Source organism: Salmo salar, chromosome ssa05 (genome assembly GCF_905237065.1).
Source record: "Salmo salar chromosome ssa05, Ssal_v3.1, whole genome shotgun sequence".
Classification (NCBI taxonomy): Eukaryota; Metazoa; Chordata; class Actinopteri; order Salmoniformes; family Salmonidae; genus Salmo; species Salmo salar.
This window is the reverse complement of record NC_059446.1, coordinates 18,396,946-18,415,488: the sequence shown is the minus strand read 5'-3', so window position 1 is coordinate 18,415,488 and position 18,543 is coordinate 18,396,946. Positions and strand designations below refer to the sequence as shown.

General features: G+C 43.1%; 1 protein-coding gene across 1 annotated transcript in view; it reads left to right on the top strand.

Annotated features, from left to right (window-relative positions):
- Positions 1-18,543, top strand: part of nrg2b (neuregulin 2b) — a 63,849-nt gene that overhangs the window by 32,839 nt on the left and 12,467 nt on the right. Inside the window, exons 2-11 of the mRNA XM_014198977.2 lie at positions 2,549-2,711; positions 2,897-3,015; positions 3,342-3,462; positions 6,135-6,193; positions 11,460-11,483; positions 13,331-13,433; positions 13,797-13,932; positions 14,363-14,493; positions 16,315-16,533; positions 16,733-16,916. Of these exons, the coding sequence (XP_014054452.1) occupies positions 2,549-2,711; positions 2,897-3,015; positions 3,342-3,462; positions 6,135-6,193; positions 11,460-11,483; positions 13,331-13,433; positions 13,797-13,932; positions 14,363-14,493; positions 16,315-16,533; positions 16,733-16,916 (1,259 nt within the window). The remainder of the gene's footprint in view (positions 1-2,548; positions 2,712-2,896; positions 3,016-3,341; positions 3,463-6,134; positions 6,194-11,459; positions 11,484-13,330; positions 13,434-13,796; positions 13,933-14,362; positions 14,494-16,314; positions 16,534-16,732; positions 16,917-18,543) is intronic.

The window sequence follows — 18,543 nt, the reverse complement described above, 5'->3', positions numbered from 1 at the left end:
AAAGTCAAACTGTAGCTACTTGACTAGAGAACAGTGTCAAACTGCTGCCACTTGACTAGAGAACAGTGTCAAACTGCTGCCACTTGACTAGAGAACAGTGTCAAACTGCTGCCACTTGACTAGAGAACAGTGTCAAACTGCTGCCACTTGACTAGAGAACAGTGTCAAACTGCTTCCACTTGACTAGAGAACAGTGTCAAACTGTAGCTACTTGACTAGAGAACAGTGTCAAACTGTAGCTACTTGACTAGAGAACAGTGTCAAACTGCTGCCACTTGACTAGAGAACAGTGTCAAACTGCTGCCACTTGACTAGAGAACAGTGTCAAACTGTAGCTACTTGAATAGAGAACAGTGTCAAACTGCTGCCACTTGAATAGAGAACAGTGTCAAACTGTAGCTACTTGACTAGAGAACAGTGTCAAACTGCTGCCACTTGACTAGAGAACAATGTCAAACTGCTGCCACTTGACTAGAGAACAGTGTCAAACTGCTTCCACTTGACTAGAGAACAGTGTCAAACTGTAGCTACTTGACTAGAGAACAGTGTCAAACTGTAGCTACTTGACTAGAGAACAGTGTCAAACTGCTGCCACTTGACTAGAGAACAGTGTCAAACTGCTGCCACTTGACTAGAGAACAGTGTCAAACTGTAGCTACTTGAATAGAGAACAGTGTCAAACTGCTGCCACTTGAATAGAGAACAGTGTCAAACTGTAGCTACTTGACTAGAGAACAGTGTCAAACTGCTGCCACTTGACTAGAGAACAATGTCAAACTGCTGCCACTTGACTAGAGAACAGTGTCAAACTGCTGCCACTTGACTAGAGAACAGTGTCAAACTGCTTCCACTTGACTAGAGAACAGTGTCAAACTGTAGCTACTTGACTAGAGAACAGTGTCAAACTGCTGCCACTTGACTAGAGAACAGTGTCAAACTGCTTCCACTTGACTAGAGAACAGTGTCAAACTGTAGCTACTTGACTAGAGAACAGTGTCAAACTGCTGCCACTTGAATAGAGAACAGTGTCAAAATGCTGCCATTTGACTAGAGAACAGTGTCAAACTGTAGCTACTTGACTAGAGAACAGTGTCAAACTGTAGCTACTTGAATAGAGAACAGTGTCAAACTGTAGCTACTTGACTAGAGAACAGTGTCAAACTGTACCTACTTGACTAGAGAACAGTGTCAAACTGTAGCTACTTGACTAGAGAACAGTGTCAAACTGCTGCCACTTGACTAGAGAACAGTGTCAAACTGTATCTACTTGAATAGAGAACAGTGTCAAACTGTAGCTACTTGACTAGAGAACAGTGTCAAACTGCTGTTACTTGACTAGAGAACAGTGTCAAACTGTAGCTACTTGACTAGAGAACAGTGTCAAACTGTAGCTACTTGACTAGAGAACAGTGTCAAACTGCTGTTACTTGACTAGAGAACAGTGTCAAACTGTATCTACTTGACTAGAGAACAGTGTCAAACTGTAGCTACTTGACTAGAGAACAGTGTCAAACTGCTGCCACTTGACTAGAGAACAGTGTCAAACTGCTGTTACTTGACTAGAGAACAGTGTCAAACTGTAGCTACTTGACTAGAGAACAGTGTCAAACTGCTGCCACTTGACTAGAGAACAGTGTCAAACTGTAGCTACTTGACTAGAGAACAGTGTCAAACTGCTGTTACTTGACTAGAGAACAATGTCATCTGCATAACACACAGGGTTCAATCTGACAGCGAGTTCACAAACCACTCCAGAGCATGACCAGTAATGCCAACACAATTCAGTCTGTGCACCAAGAAGGTGTGGTTCTCGGTGTCAAACACCTTTGACAAGTCTGTGAACACAGATATACAATGCAGCTTCCTATCCAAGGCACAGTGAATATAATTCAAAACCTTCAAAGTTGATGTTACAGTGCTATGGCTAGAACTGAACTCTTTTCCACATCAAGTAACTCAAGCGAGCAGTAAAATCAGATTTAAAAAACCCAGATGAAACAACACCTCACGGCACATTGCGGACTGTGAAGAGGCACACACACAAACACACACAGATGCATACGCACGCACACACACACACACACACACACACACACACACACACACACACACACACACACACACACACACACACACACACACACACACACACATAATGTTATGATATTGTGGTACTGGGGACTTTATATTGTAGATGTGTAATATTAGAGTAATAATGTCTTCTATGATGTATTGTGATATTTATGATGTAGGCTGTTTTTTGTGTTTTGTTGTGAAGTAATTGTTTTAATCTTGTTTGGACCCCAGGAAGAGTAGCTTATGGGGATCCTAATAAATACTAAATACTCTCTCCGTAACCCCTCCCACCCCTCTCTTTTTCTCTCTCTCTTTTTCTCTTTCTTTTTCTCTCTCTTATTCTTTCTCATTGTCTCTCTCTCTCTGTCTCTCTCTCGCTCGTCTCTCTCACTCTCGTCTCTCTCACTCTCTCTCTTTGTCTCTCTCTCGTCTCTCTCACTCTCTCTCTTTGTCTCTCTCTCTCTCTCTCTAGCTGTGGCCCCTAAGTTGCGGCCGATGCGGGGCCAGTCTCTAATGGAGGGGGAGCGGTTGTATCTGAAGTGTGAGGCGTCAGGGAACCCCAGCCCCTCCTTCCGATGGTATAAAGATGGCCGAGAGCTCCAGAGGGGAAAAGACATCAAAATCAAGACCAATAAGTGAGTCTCAGAGACGGGCCAACCTCCAGTCACACATTCAAACACATAACAAAGACACTCCAAAATAGACACTATAGACACTGCTGTTTCTGTTTTGAAGAAGCATTCATATTGACTCAAATTAATCACTCTCACTCCATTTCTCTCTCTCTCTCCTTCCACTCTTCCTCTCTCATTCTCTGAAGGAAAAACTCCAAGGTCCAGATCAACCGAGCGAGGCTGGAGGATTCTGGGAACTACACGTGTGTGGTTGAGAACATGCTGGGCCAGGAGAGCACTACGAGCAGCATCAGTGTGCAGAGCCGTGAGTCCACAGACACACCATCCTCTGTCTACTGTATGACGTTCTTACTGTTCTATAACGTTCACAATCTTTCCACCGTCGTCATTAACTACCACATACTTTTTTTCTTTGACAACCAGACATTCTCTTCCTCTCTTCTTTGGTAAAGACCAGACATTCTCTTTCTCTCTTCCTTAGTAACCACAACATTCTTTCCCTTTCTTCCTTAGTAACCATTTATTACCCTTCTTCCAAAGTGACCTCTACGCTTTCCTTCTCTTTCTTAGTTACCGCCACACTCCCCCTCTTCCTTGCTAACCCCTACTCTTACTCTCTCTCCTCCATAGTGACCACTACTCTGTCTCCAGGCTCGAGTCACGCCCGGCGCTGTAACGACACAGAGAAGTCGTACTGTGTGAACGGTGGAGACTGTTATTTCATACACGGTATAAACCAACTGTCATGCAAGTAAGTGAGTGGTCCTGTCCTCCTGCGGTGTCTGTCACTATGTGGCTTCAGCTGTGTGTTGTTCACCCTGTTAACCCAATCGCCAATCTCCTTCTCCAGACACGGAATGCCAAGTGTCATCACGTTCATTGTAAATGATCCTCTCAAGGATTAGTCTGGGTGCAACATTAAAGGCTTCTCTGTTGATTGTAAACTCATTCTTCTTCTCCCTTCACCCCTGTTTCTCTTGCTCTCGACAAACATTCATCTTTCCTCTATCTCTGATCTGTCCGCTTCTCGACATCTAGGTGTCTTTCCCTCCATCTATTTCTCCTTCTTTCTCTTGCTCTCTCTCCCTCTCTTTCCCTATCCCTCTAATATATCTCCAGCTCGTTGCACGAATGGCTGCATGCTGTTTAACAATGTGTTAGCAAACAAAATGCAAAAGCATTCAAGAAAACAAGCAATACTAGAGGTGAAAGACATGTACTTTTCCCAGGTGAACAAGGCCCCACAGACAGACAGCCTAAAATTGTTCTATTTCATACTGTGACAGACAGCCTAACAAAATATCTGCAGGAAAACATCTTGAGGTGTTTGGGTGCTTGGCTGGCTGGCTGGCTGGCTGGCTGATACCCTAACCTACACAGAACACTGTACTCTGTCAGGCCGTAGGAGATAGACTTGTATCCAGTCATGTCGCCGGTGAATTAGGGGTTGTAAATGGTGCTTCCTGATCCTGAGTTGTGTGTCTGAGTTGTGTGGAGAGGGACAGAGTTAGAGTTATGTTGTGACAGAGTAGAGAAACAAAGACAGAGTTAGAGTTATGTTGTGACAGAGTAGAGAAACAAAGACAGAGTTAGAGTTATGTTGTGACAGAGTAGAGAAACAAAGACAGAGTTAGAGTTATGTTGTGACAGAGTAGAGAAACAAAGACAGAGTTAGAGTTATGTTGTGATCTCTCTTAGCCTAGATTTCAGTCTGTTTTGACGGATCAGCTCTGTTCTGAATGAACCAAGGAGACTAGCGCATGCTATGGTGTGGCACTGGCATTGTATGCTAGAGGTTAGCAGCCCTCAGACAAATCCCTTTCCCTCTTTAGCATCAGAGAGAAATGAAGGAATGCCATTTTATTTCATTCAGATGAGTGCTGGTTTAAAAAGAGTGATGTTTATATCTCTGTGGAGACTGTTTCCCCTTGTATTTGTCTTGTTCTCAGGGCTGGCAAAAAGAGGGGAAGAGAGCGAGAGGGGGGGTGAGATAGAGATGGAGATAGTGAGAGGAAGAGAAAGAGAGAGGCGATCTCCTAGCATGGGCTTGCATGCTGCCTCAGTGTCTCTATTTATAACTGCATGGGAAATTGCTGAGTGGGCTCTTCTCTTCCAAGGAAGAGGTTCTTGCTTTAATTGATCCAAAATGCACAGTGAAGTTTTCTCTTTGGTACTATATGAGGGGAAAAATATATCCTGTTCAGTTTTATGCATGTTATGAATATTCAGACCCTGTGAGACTAGTTCAACTGAATGCTGTCTTAGAGCATCAGGGATCAGCATATGTATGTGTTAGGGAGTATTATGCTGCCTGGACTCACACACTGTAGTTACAGTGTAGTTACAGTGTAGTTACATTATAGTTACAGTACGGTAAGTGTAAAAACTTGGACATCCCATGTGTACTCCAATCCCCCGCCTTTCTCTCCTAGATGTTTATGAGTCCTTCAGCAAAGGGGTGCTTCTTTGCAGACTTTGCCTTTGCAGTTTTTTAAGCCCAAACTCTTTGAAAATGCATCTTGGGAAACAAACCCTGTCAATCAGTAATGTGTAGTGGGTGTTTCTGCTGATATGCTTTTAGCTCCGACTCCTCCTGTTCCTCCTCCCGCAGGTCCACATCTTCCAGCCTTTCACATGTGATGATGTCATAGCGTGCAATTATGTCATAGCGTGCAATGATGTCATAGCGATGACGCCATAGTAATGATGTCATAGCAATGGCATAACACTCTACCCTCTACCTCTGACAAATACTATTAGGCTGTGATCTGTTTCTAATTCCATGTTCTCTGCTCTCTTGTGTCCCTCCCTCCATTTCTTCCTTCCTTCCTTCCTTCCTTCCTTCCTTCCTTTCTTTCTTTCTTTCTTTCTTTCTTTCTTTCTTTCTTTCTTTCTTTCTTTCTTTCTTTCTTTCTTTCTTTCTTTCTTTCTTTCTTTCTCTCTCTCTCTCTCTCTCTCTCCCTCCTTCCCTCCTCTGTTCCCTTTCTCTCTCTCTCTCTCTCCCTCCCTCCCTCCCTCCCTTTCTTTCTCTCTCTCTCTCCCTCCCTCCCTCCTCCCCTTTCTTTCTTTCTCTCTCTCTCTCTCTCTCCTTCCTTCCTTCCTTCCTTCCTTCCTTCCTTCCTTCCTTCCTTCCTTCCTTCCTTCCTTCCTTCCTCCCGCCCGCCCGCCCGCCCGCCCTCCCTCCCTCCCTCCCTCCCTCCCTCCCTTTCTTGCTCTCTCCCGCCCTCCCTTTCTTCCTTCCCCCTCCCTCCCTCCCTCCCTTGCTCTCTCCCTCCCTCCATTTCTCTCTACCTCCCTCCCTTACTCTCTCTCTCCCTCCCTCCTTTCCCTTATATGTACTTCCTCCTTCGCATCCTCTCCCTCCCCCTCTTCCTCTTTTCCCTCCCTCCCTCTTCTCCTTCTGTGGCTTGTTTCCCCCATCAGGTGTCCAAATGACTATACAGGTGATCGCTGTCAAAAATCCGTCATGGCAGGTTTCTACAGTATGTTCATTTCCTCCTGTCTGTCTGTCTGTCTGTCTGTCTGTCTGTCTGTCTGTCTGTCTGTCTGTCTGTCTGTCTGTCTGTCTGTCTGTCTGTCTGTCTGTCTGTCTGTCTGTCTGTCTGTCTGTCTGTCTGTCTGTCTTCCTCATTGGGACGCTGCTGCATGCTCTGGAGGGTGATACCTACCTACCTGTGTGTGTGTGTGTATGTATGTGTGTGTGCGTGCGTGTGTGCGTGGCTGCGTGCCGACGTGAGTGTGTACAGTGGCTTGCGAAAGTATTCAACCCCCTTGGCATTTTTGCTATTTTGTTGCCTTACAACCTGGAATTAAAATTTATTTTGGGGGGGGGTTGTATCATTTTATTTACACAACATGCCTACCACTTTGAAGATGCTAAATATTTTTTATTGTGAAACAAACAAGAAATAAGACCAAAAAATTCCAAAACTTGAACGTGCATAACTATTCACCCCCCTCCCCCCCAAAGTCAATACTTTGTAGAGACACCTTTTGCAGCAATTACAGCTGCAAGTCTCTTGGGGTATGTCTCTGTAAGGTTGGCACATCTAGCCACTGGGATTTTTGCCTATTCTTCAAGGCAAAACTGCTCCAGCTCCTTCAAGTTGGATGGGTTCCACTGGTGTACAGCAATCTTTAAGTCATACCACAGATTCTCAATTGGATTGAGGTCTGGGTTTTGACTAGGCCATTCCAAGACATTTAAATGTTTCCCCTTAAACCACTCGAGTGTTGCTTTAGCAGTATGCTTAGGGTCATTGTCCTGCTGGAAGGGAAACCTCCGTCCCAGTCTAAAATCTCTGGAAGACTGAAACAGGTTTCCCTCAAGAATTTCCCTGTATTTAGTGCCATCTATCATTCCTTCAATTCTGACCAGTTTCCCAGTCCCTGTTGATGAAAAACAAAAGCATGATGCTGCCACCCCCATGCTTCACTGTGGGGATGGTGTTCTCGGGGTGATAAGAGGTGTTGGGTTTGCACCAGACAAAGCATTTTCCTTGATGGCCGAAAAGCTACATTTTAGTCTCATCTGACCAGATTACCTTCTTCCATATGTTTGGGGAGTCTCCCACATGCCTTTTGGCGAACACCAAACGTGTTTGCTTATTTTTTTATTTAAGCAATGGCTTTTTTCTGGCCACTCTTCCATAAAGCCCAGCTCAGTGGAGTATACGGCTTAAAGGGGTCCTATGGACAGATACTCCAAACTCCGCTGTGGAGCTTTGCAGCTCCTTCAGGGTTATCTTTGGTCTCTTTGTTGCCTCTGATTAATGCCCTCCTTGCCTGGTCCGTGAGTTTTGGTGAGCGGCCCTCTCTTGGCAGGTTTGTTCTGGTGCCATATTCGTTCAATTTCTTTAATAATGGATTTAATGGTGCTCTGTGGGATGTTCAAAGTTTCAGATATTTTTTTTATAACCCAACCCTGATCTGTACTTCTCTTTGTCCCTGACCTGTTTGGAGAGCTCCTTGGTCTTCATGGTGCCGCTTGCTTGGTGGTGCCCCTTGCTTAGTGGTGTTGCAGACTCTGGGGCCTTTCAGAACAGGTGTATGTATACTGAGATCATGTGACAGATCATGTGACACTTAGATTGCACACAGGTGGACTTTATTAAACTAATTATGTGACTTCTGAAGGTAATTGGTTGCACCAGATCTTATTTAGGGGTTTAATAGCAAAGGCAATACATATGCAAGCACGTCTTTTGCTTTTTTATTTTTTAGAATTTTATGAAACAAGCTATTTTTTTCATTTCACTTCACCAATTTGGACTATTTTGTGTATGTCCATTACATGAAATCCAAATAAAAATCCATTTAAATTACAGGTTGAAATGCAACAAAATAGTAAAAATGTCAAGGGGATGAATACTTCTGCAAGGCACTGTATGTGCATGCCTTTGTGTCTATCCCTTTCCTGTTGTCATTCCTCTCACCTTCCTCTGTTGTCCATCGTGCTGGTCCTTTACACAGAGGGACTTAACCAGTAGACCCCTCATTAATGGACAGAGGTGCATGCAGAGAAACAGACAGCAGAGTTAACATATAGGTCTCTATGCATTCCCTCCTGATCATATGCTACACAGTATGCTGCAGTAGAGATTGGATGATGATACAGTGAATGTAATATACAGGGTTCACCTGATATGCAGCTTGGATGGCTTGATGCAATTCTTGATACGAAGACCGGTAGTTATCTGTGATGTTCTGACTAGATGTTAGTGAAGTGGCCAGTAGTTTTGCTGCAAATGGGCAACTGATAACCCATTGTCATAATGTTTCATCCAGAGAGCTCATCCTAAGCCAGTTCTTATATTCAAATCATTAAAATGCTTGGTTTGTTTACCCCATCAATGTCCTGTTTACCATGTTCAGGTAACTACAGTACCGGTTAAAAGTTTGGACACACCTACTCATTCAAGGGTTTTTATTTGTTTTTACAATTTTTCTACATTGGAGAAAAGTAGTGAAGACATTAAACTATTAAATAACACACATGGAATCATGCAGTAACCAGAAAAGTGTTAAACAAATCAAAATATATTTTATATTTCAGGTTCTTTAAAGTTGCCACCCTTTGCCTTGATGACAGATTTGCACACTCTTGGCATTCTCTCAACCAGCTTCAGGTAGTCACCTGGAATGAATTTCAATTAACAGGTGTGCCTTGTTAAAAATTAATTTGTGGAATTTCTTTCCTTCTTGATGCGTTTGAGCCAATCATTTGTGTTGTGACAAGGTAAGAGTGGTATACAGAAGATAGCCCTGTTTGGTAAAAGACCAAGTCCATATAATGGCAAGAACAGCTCAAATAATCAAAGAGAAACGACAGTCCATCATTACTTTAAGACATGAATGTCAGTCAATCCGGAAAATTTCAGTCGCAAAAAAGATCAAGCGCTATGATGAAACTGGCTCTCATGAGGACTGTCACAGAAAAGGAAGACCCAGAGTTACCTCTGCTACAGAAGTTCATTAGAGTTACCAGACTCAAAAACTGCAGGCCAAATAAATGCTTCACAGAGTTCAAGTAACAGACACATCTCAACATCAACTGTTCAAAGGAGACTGCGTGAATCAGGCCTCCATGGTCGAATTGCTGCCAAGAAACCACTACTAAAGGACACCATTAAGAAGAAAAGACTTGCTTGGGCCAAGAAACACGAGCAATGGACATTAGACCGGTGGAAATCTGTCCTTTGGACTGATGAGTCCAAATTTGAGATTTTTGGTGTCTTTGTGAGATGCAGAGTAGGTGAACGGATGATCTCCGCATGTGTGGTTCCCACCGTGAAGCATGAAGGAGGAGGTGTGATGGTGTGGGGGTGCTTTGCTGGTGACACTGTCTATGATTTATTTTGAATTCAAGGCACACTTAACCAGCATGGCTACCACAGCATTCTGCAGCGATACGCCATCCCATTTGGTTTGCGCTTAGTGTGACTATCATTTGTTTTTCAACAGGACAATGACTCAACACACCACCAGGCTGTGTAAGGGCAATTTGACCAAGAAGGAAAGTGCTGCATCAGATGACCTGGCCTCCACAATCACCTGACCTCAACCCAATTGAGATGGTTTGGGATGAGTTGGACCACAGAGGGAAGGAAAAGCAGCCAACAAGTGCTCAGCATATGTGGGAACTCCTTCAGACTGTTGGAAAAGCATTCCAGGTGAAGCTGGTTGAGAGAATGCCAAGAGTGTACAAAGCTGTCATCAAGGCAAAGGGTGGCTACTTTGAAGAATCTAAAATATAAAATATATTTTGATTTGTTTAACACTTTTTTGTTTACTATATTATTCCATATGTGTTATTTCATAGTTTTGATGTCTTCACTATTATTCTACAATGTAGAAAATAGTAGAAAATAAAGAAAAACAATTGAATGAGTAGGTGTGTCCAAACGTTTGACTGGTACTGCATGTGAGTGTTTTTTTGCCACTAGTAGGCCACATAGATGAGTAGAGCACTTTGAACGGGGTTGTCATTGTTGGTTTAAGCCTAGAGAACAGCTAATGGGGACTTGGAGCACAATATGAATATACAGTTAATTGCCAAAATAAAGGAAACACCAACATAAAGTGTCTTAATAGGGCGTTGGGCCACCACAAGCCAGAATAGTTTCAATGCACCTTGGCATATATATATTCTACAAGTGTCTTTTCTTGATGGTGGTGAAAAACGCTGTCTCAGGCTCCGCTCCAGGATCTCCCATAAGTGTTCAATTGGGTTGAGATCTGGTGACTGAGATAGCCATGGCGTATGGTTTACATCATTTTCATGCTCATAAACCCATTCAGTGACCACTCGTGCCCTGTGGATGGGGGCATTGTCATCCTATGGGAGCATAGCCATGGTAGGCAAAATAATGGCCTGCCCAGCATTTTTATACATGACCCTAAGCATGATGGGATGTTAATTGCTTTATTAACTCAGGAACCACAGCTGTGGGGAAGCACCTGCTTTCAATATACTTTGTATTCCTCATTTACTCAACTGTTTCCATTATTTTGGCAGTTACCTGTACATACAGTATTGTATATATCTATATATGCATGCATAAATATGGTTAAAAAACAGCCTTTAAGCTATCATTGATGGCACGATTCACATCATACCAAGTTAAGAAACACACATTTTTCTAGTGCTATTGCTCACGCTGTGCTGAGATAGAAAACACCTTTGTCATATTTGATCATAATAATTTCAGGTGAAAGGTGTCAGAGCGATAAAGTGATATAACACAAGAAACAATAGGACACACTTACAACTTGTCATTAATCTGTCGACCTACAAAGCTGTTCCCATTTCTGTGCCAACCAACATCAACAATACTGTGTTTTTACTTTGGAAAGTAACACACTGCTTTTTTTCTTTTTTCTTTGATTTTATCCACACAAAAAACATATGTTTACCCCAGAAATGAGGTCTAGTAAATATGTCAGTAAGTGAAGTGGCTGTCTCTGTCTCTGCATGTCTCCTGCCTGCTTCCCTCTCTCTTTTATTAGTTATGCTTCTTTCTTTCCTTTTCTTTCATTTCCTGGGTCACAGAGCCGCGGCTGTCCGCGTTGTCTGTCTGTTACTGGACGTGACACCTGCTAATCACGATTATTATGTCACCGAAAGATTCCATACTAACCTCATGGTTTAGTATCTACTATCTATATATCTATGTTCCAATGTAGACTATCACTATCTGAAACTTGTTCTCTTTCCTTTTCATTGTGTCCAACTTTCTGCATTGGCAGAGCATCTTGGAATTGAATTTATGGGTATGGAACAATTATTCATTTGATTGTATATTATTAATTTTAAGAGTTGCCAAGATCCTCTCACAGTCACACATTACTACTACCATCTCTCTAGAACCAATAGTTCTTCTCTGATCTGTCGATCTGTCACTCACCCGCTAACCTACCTGGTCCAAAGACACTTGTCCCTCTGCATGCATGCTAGCCCTCTCTCTCAGTTATAGAAAACCTAGAAACTATGCTTTGTAGTACACTCCAATATATTACTGTAGAGAGGGAGACAGCAAAGCCACAGACATGTTGATGATCGAGAGGAACATATAAGTAGAAGATATTACAATGCAGGCACAATATATTTACCTGAGTGAGGCAACATTTATTTTAAAATGTGTACTTTTGAGTCAGAGAGACAAACTTGACAGAAATTTGCTGATGGTTAACAGTAACACCACACCTGAGAAAATAGCCAGTGTCTCATAAGCCAGCCAGCTGTGGTAGGTCTACCATCACCCAGTTGATTGGCATTGAATCAGAGGCTCCTGTAAGTGATAGTTACCTAGCTCCTTCAGTAGCAGCCAAGCACCAATCCCTTCCCCTATCAGTCCTCTCTTCTGTGACACACATACAATGCCAGGCTAAGGCTCTCTATACAGCACCCCTTCCCCGACCTTTAGCACTAAAACCCCCATCACCACCCCATTTTAGCCCCCCCCCCCCCCCCCACACACACACACCTTCCCAGACCCTCTTCCTCCACTGTCTGGCTGTCGCCACCTTTCATCTTCCTTTGTCCTTTCTTTCTTTCATTACCCCTCTCCCCATGTTCTGTTTGTTTTCCTCTGTCATTGTGACTTATCTGCTGACAATGTTCCACCACAACGAGCCTTCTGCTCATTGGTCATTTAAATGCCATCAGAACACCTGACAGGGAGGTATTCATAAAGCTTCCCCATGACAACAGAGATTCATACTAGCTACACTTTTTAACTGACAAAAAAGATCAGAAAACCAATTTTTAACCTTGCAAAATAATGATAACTCTCCTGCAAAAGCTCCAGTATATTTCCCTTGTTAACATATGGGGATTGTGAGTTGTCTGTGTTTTATATTCGTGCATTCTCTGGTCAATTAAAGGTGTTTTTTTAGTTGGCGGTGAGTTTTATGAATATCCCCAAACCATTGTGGTGTTTTTGCTCTAAAATGCTTTTTTTCTTATGATTATCATCTGATTCCATCATACAGGCATGTGTCCTTAGACCTCTTTGACATACATTCCATAGACATTGTGGTACATTTGTGCACGTAGGGAAAGCAGAGGGGGAATCCAGACCAACCACACATTGCAACATATAGGTCTATGTAGGATGAGGCCTAGTTTCTGAGAGATTGTTTGAACTTGACATACAGTAAGCCTACAGAAGCAAGCATTGCCAGTAAAAAAAATAGTCTACTATTGTTGAACTGTTACACACTTGTACATGTATGAAACAGTACAACTTTAAGCACCCCCTAACTGAAACAGTCTATGTTGTGGCTAAGCCACTGTTAGCCTCAGGGTTGGTACCATCATGGTTAGTTTTTGTTTTGTCTAAGGTTAGCACTACTAAGCTGGAGGAGAAAGACGATTGGTTACTTTCAGGGAGGTTAGAGGTTAGAGGTCAGAGCTCAGTGACGTCAGAGTATGGAGGGAAAGAGGAGGTGCTGAGTTGGCTTTTGTTTGATTATTCCCGTAGAGTAGCGCTCACACGTGTGTGTGTGTGTGTGTGTGTGTGTGTGTGTGTGTGTGTGTGTGTGTGTGTGTGTGTGTGTGTGTGTGTGTGTGTGTGTGTGTGTGTGTGTGTGTGTGTGTGTGTGTGGTTTGTTCACAGAGGCAGAGGAGCTGTACCAGCGGCGGGTGTTGACCATCACAGGCATCTGTGTGGCACTGTTGGTAGTGGGCATGGTCTGTGTGGTGGCATACTGCAAAACCAAGTACGTACTGGTACTGTACAGAGCCCACCCAGCCGGGCATAACTGGTTCCTCACAGAGCCCAGGAGGCATTCACTGACTGCCAGTGATCACAGCTATAATGTCACAGTCGGAAATTCATCTTTTAAACTTCTTAGATGAGCTTTACTAACTAATTATGTATATTTTTTAAACGTGTTAATGTTTGAAGCCAGATATTTCAATGACAGACAGAACAGAATTTGTAAAATGACTGCATTCCTGTCAAACTGTAGTTTGTATTTATATACATTTTCTGATCAACTTTTTCTGTTGTTATTTACTATTTTTCTCAATGTCTTCTAGAACAATAACACATTACACTTTTTCTTGCGTATGTCCTACAGGAAACAGAGGAAGAAGATACATGGCCACCTGAACCAGAACGTCAACCAGAACCAGTGTGTGGAGCAGCCCAACCGCATGCTAGCTAACGGGCCCAACCACCCCGGGCCGGGCCCTGAGGAGATCCCCATGGTGGACGTGAGTCACTACGGCCCCGTACACACTCAGGTTGTACAACTGATGTACAACACATTTCACACAACAGTTGTGATACAATGGTTATTTCTGTTATACTACAGAGAGTTTGTCTCAACAACCACTGTGGAAACACTTTTGCACAGACAAACCTTCCGTTGGATCACAATTGTTTAGTTAAATGCATTGTACACCAGTTGTACAAACTGAGTGTGTACAGGGCCTACAAGATACATCAGGCTCAGAAACAGATTTGTTTTGATTGTAACGGGTGTTATAACACGTCCTTATTCCAGTTTGGCCGGGAAGCCTGCCGACACAGCATACGTCTAGAGCCAGGACTGTCTGCAAGCCGGGGGAGAGAGAGACAGATTGCCATATCGTCCATGCCTATACAGCTCCCACAATGCATATTTCTCTCTTCCTTTCACAGTACATCTCAAAGAACGCTCCTACTACAGAGTGTAGTATAATACAGCATGGACCAGAAGAAGCTGTAAACTACGCAGGAAGCCGAATGTCCACCAGATCCCACCACTCATCTACAGCCTCCCACAACTCCAGGTGCTGTAGTGGCATACACACACATAGACACACACACATAGACACACACACATAGACACACACACATAGACACACACACATAGAAACACACACATAGAAACACACACACATAGAAACACACACACACATAGATACACACACATAGATACACACACATAGACACACACACATAGACACACACACATAGACACACACACATAGACACACACACATAGAAACACACACATAGAAACACACACATAGACACACACACATAGACACACACACATAGACACACACACATAGACACACACACATAGACACACACACATAGACACACACACATAGAAACACACACATAGACACACACACATAGACACACACATAGACACACACGCATAGACACACACGCATAGAAACACACACATAGACACACACACACATAGAAACACACACATAGACACACACACATAGACACACACACATAGACACACACACAGACACACACACACAGACACACACACATAGACACACACACATAGACACACACACATAGACACACACACACATAGACACACACACATTGACACACACACACATAGACACACACACATTGACACACACACATAGATGCACACACACATAGACACACACACACATAGATACACACACACATAGACACACACACATAGACACACACACATAGACACACACACACATAGACACACATAGACACACATAGACACACATAGACACATAGACACACATAGACACACACACATAGACACATAGACACACACACATAGATACACACACACACATAGACACACACACACACACACACACATAGACACACACACTCACACATAGATACACACACACATAGACACACACACTTAGACACACATACATAGAAACACACATACATAGAAACACACACATAGATACACACACACATAGACACACACACATAGACACACACACAGACACACACACATAGACACACACACACACACATAGATACACACACACACATAGACACACACACACACATAGACACACACACATAGATACACACACACACATAGACACACACACACACATAGACATACACACATAGATAGACACACACATAGACACACACACACACACATAGAAACACACACATAGACACACACACATAGACACACACACACACACACACACACACACACACACACACACACACACATAGATACACACACACATAGACACACACACAGAAACACACACACACACACACACACACACACACACACACACACATAGACACACACACACACACACACATAGACACACACACACTAGACACACACATAGACACACACACATAGAAACACACACACACACACACACACACACACACACACACACACACACGCACATAGATACACACACACATAGACACACACGCACATAGATACACACACACATAGACACACACACACACATAGATACACACACACACATAGACACACATACATAGACACACACACATAGACACACACACATAGAAACACGCACAAGCACACACACACATAGACACACACACGCAAGCACACACACATAGACACACACACATAGATACACACACACATAGACACACACACACAAGCACACACACATAGACACACACACATAGACACACGCACAAGCACACACACACACATAGACACACACACACATAGACACACACACATAGACACACACACATGTCAGGGCATTTCTGCGGCTCAGAAATTTCACAAAGCCCTCTCGTTACTTACTTCCATCTCTGTTTCTCTCTCTCCCCTCTCCCCGTAGACATGAGGAGCGGACGTGGAGTATAGAGAGGACAGACAGTATGAACTCAGACTGCCAGTCGGGGGCACTCTCCTCGTCAGTGGGCACCAGTAAATGCAGCAGCCCGACCTGCATGGAGGCACGGGCACGGAGGGCCGCCTACTGGGGCTGTTCTGAGGGAGCCAGCCTGCAGTATGGAGACTCCTACGACTCTCTGAGAGACTCACCTCACAGTGACAGGTGGGATGACTAGAATGAATGTTCGCCCACGATGTGTAGTTGTAAAAACCACAGAATGACTACTTGTCTACTGTCTCAGTTTTGGGCCTCTGAACTAGATTTAATACAGTTTTGTGTGTGTGTATGTGTGTGTGTGTGTGTGTGTGTGTGTGTGTGTGTGTGTGTGTGTGTGTCTGTTTCCCCCCTCCCCTCCCCACAGGTACGTGTCAGCGTTGACCACACCAGCCCGTCTGTCGCCCATTGAGTTCCACTACCCCCCACTGCCCCCCCAAGTGCCCACCTTCCAAATCACATCCCCCAACACAGGCCACGCCCTCGCCCTGCCGCCCGCTGCCGCAGCCTACCAGCGGGATGACGACCAGCCCTTGCTGAGATGCCCCCAGGTGACCATGACCCTGCCGCTACACTCACTAGCGACTACAAACATGGCAGAAAGCAGTCCATTTTACAACTGTGACTAATGAGTCATATTTTCCACTTCCTTGTTGTTGTAGGTAGTGTATGATGTTGTTGGTTGTAGACTAGAGTAGAGAGTGTATGATGTTGTAGACTAGAGTAGGTAGTGTATGATGTTGTTAGTTCTAGAGTAAGTAGTGTATGATGTTGTTAGGTGTAGACTAGAGTAGAGAGTGTATGATGTTGTTGGTTGTAGACTAGAGTAGAGAGTGTATGATGTTGTTAGTTGTAGACTAGAGTAGGTAGTGTATGATGTTGTTGGTTGTAGACTAGAGTAGAGAGTGTATGATGTTGTTAGTTGTAGACTAGAGTAGAGAGTGTATGATGTTGTTAGTTGTAGACTAGTGTATGTAGTGTATGATGTTGTTAGTTGTAGACTAGAGTAGAGAGTGTATGATGTTGTTAGTTGTAGACTAGAGTAGGTAGTGTATGATGTTGTTGGTTGTAGACTAGAGTAGGTAGTGTATGATGTTGTTAGTTGTAGACTAGAGTAGGTAGTGTATGATGTTGTTAGTTGTAGACTAGTGTAGGTAGTGTATGATGTTGTTAGTTGTAGACTAGAGTAGGTAGTGTATGATGTTGTTAGTTGTAGACTAGAGTAGGTAGTGTATGATGTTGTTAGTTGTAGACTAGAGTAGGTAGTGTATGATGTTGTTAGTTGTAGACTAGTGTAGGTAGTGTATGATGTTGTTAGTTGTAGACTAGCGTAGAGAGTGTATGATGTTGTTAGTTGTAGACTAGAGTAGAGAGTGTATGATGTTGTTAGTTGTAGACTAGAGTAGGTAGTGTATGATGTTGTTAGTTCTAGAGTAAGTAGTGTATGATGTTGTTAGTTGTAGACTAGAGTAGAGAGTGTATGATGTTGTTAGTTGTAGACTAGAGTAGATAGTGTATGATGTTGTTAGTTGTAGACTAGAGTAGGTAGTGTATGATGTTGTTAGTTGTAGACTAGAGTAGGTAGTGTATGATGTTGTTAGTTGTAGACTAGAGTAGAGAGTGTATGATGTTAGTTCTAGAGTAGAGAGTGTATGATGTTGTTAGTTGTAGACTAGAGTAGGTAGTGTATGATGTTGTTAGTTGTAGACTAGAGTAGAGAGTGTATGATGTTGTTAGTTGTAGACTAGAGTAGGTAGTGTATGATGTTGTTGGTTGTAGACTAGAGTAGGTAGTGTATGATGTTGTTAGTTGTAGACTAGAGTAGAGAGTGTATGATGTTGTTAGTTGTAGACTAGAGTAGAGAGTGTATGATGTTGTTAGTTGTAGACTAGAGTAGAGAGTGTATGATGTTGTTGGTTGTAGACTAGAGTAGAGAGTGTATGATGTTGTTAGTTGTAGACTAGTGTAGGTAGTGTATGATGTTGTTAGTTGTAGACTAGAGTAGAGAGTGTATGATGTTGTTAGTTCTAGAGTAGTGTATGATGTTGTTAGTTGTAGAGTAGAGTAGGTAGTGTATGATGTTGTTAGTTGTAGACTAGTGTAGGTAGTGTATGATGTTGTTAGTTGTAGACTAGAGTAGAGAGTGTATGATGTTGTTAGTTGTAGACTAGAGTAGGT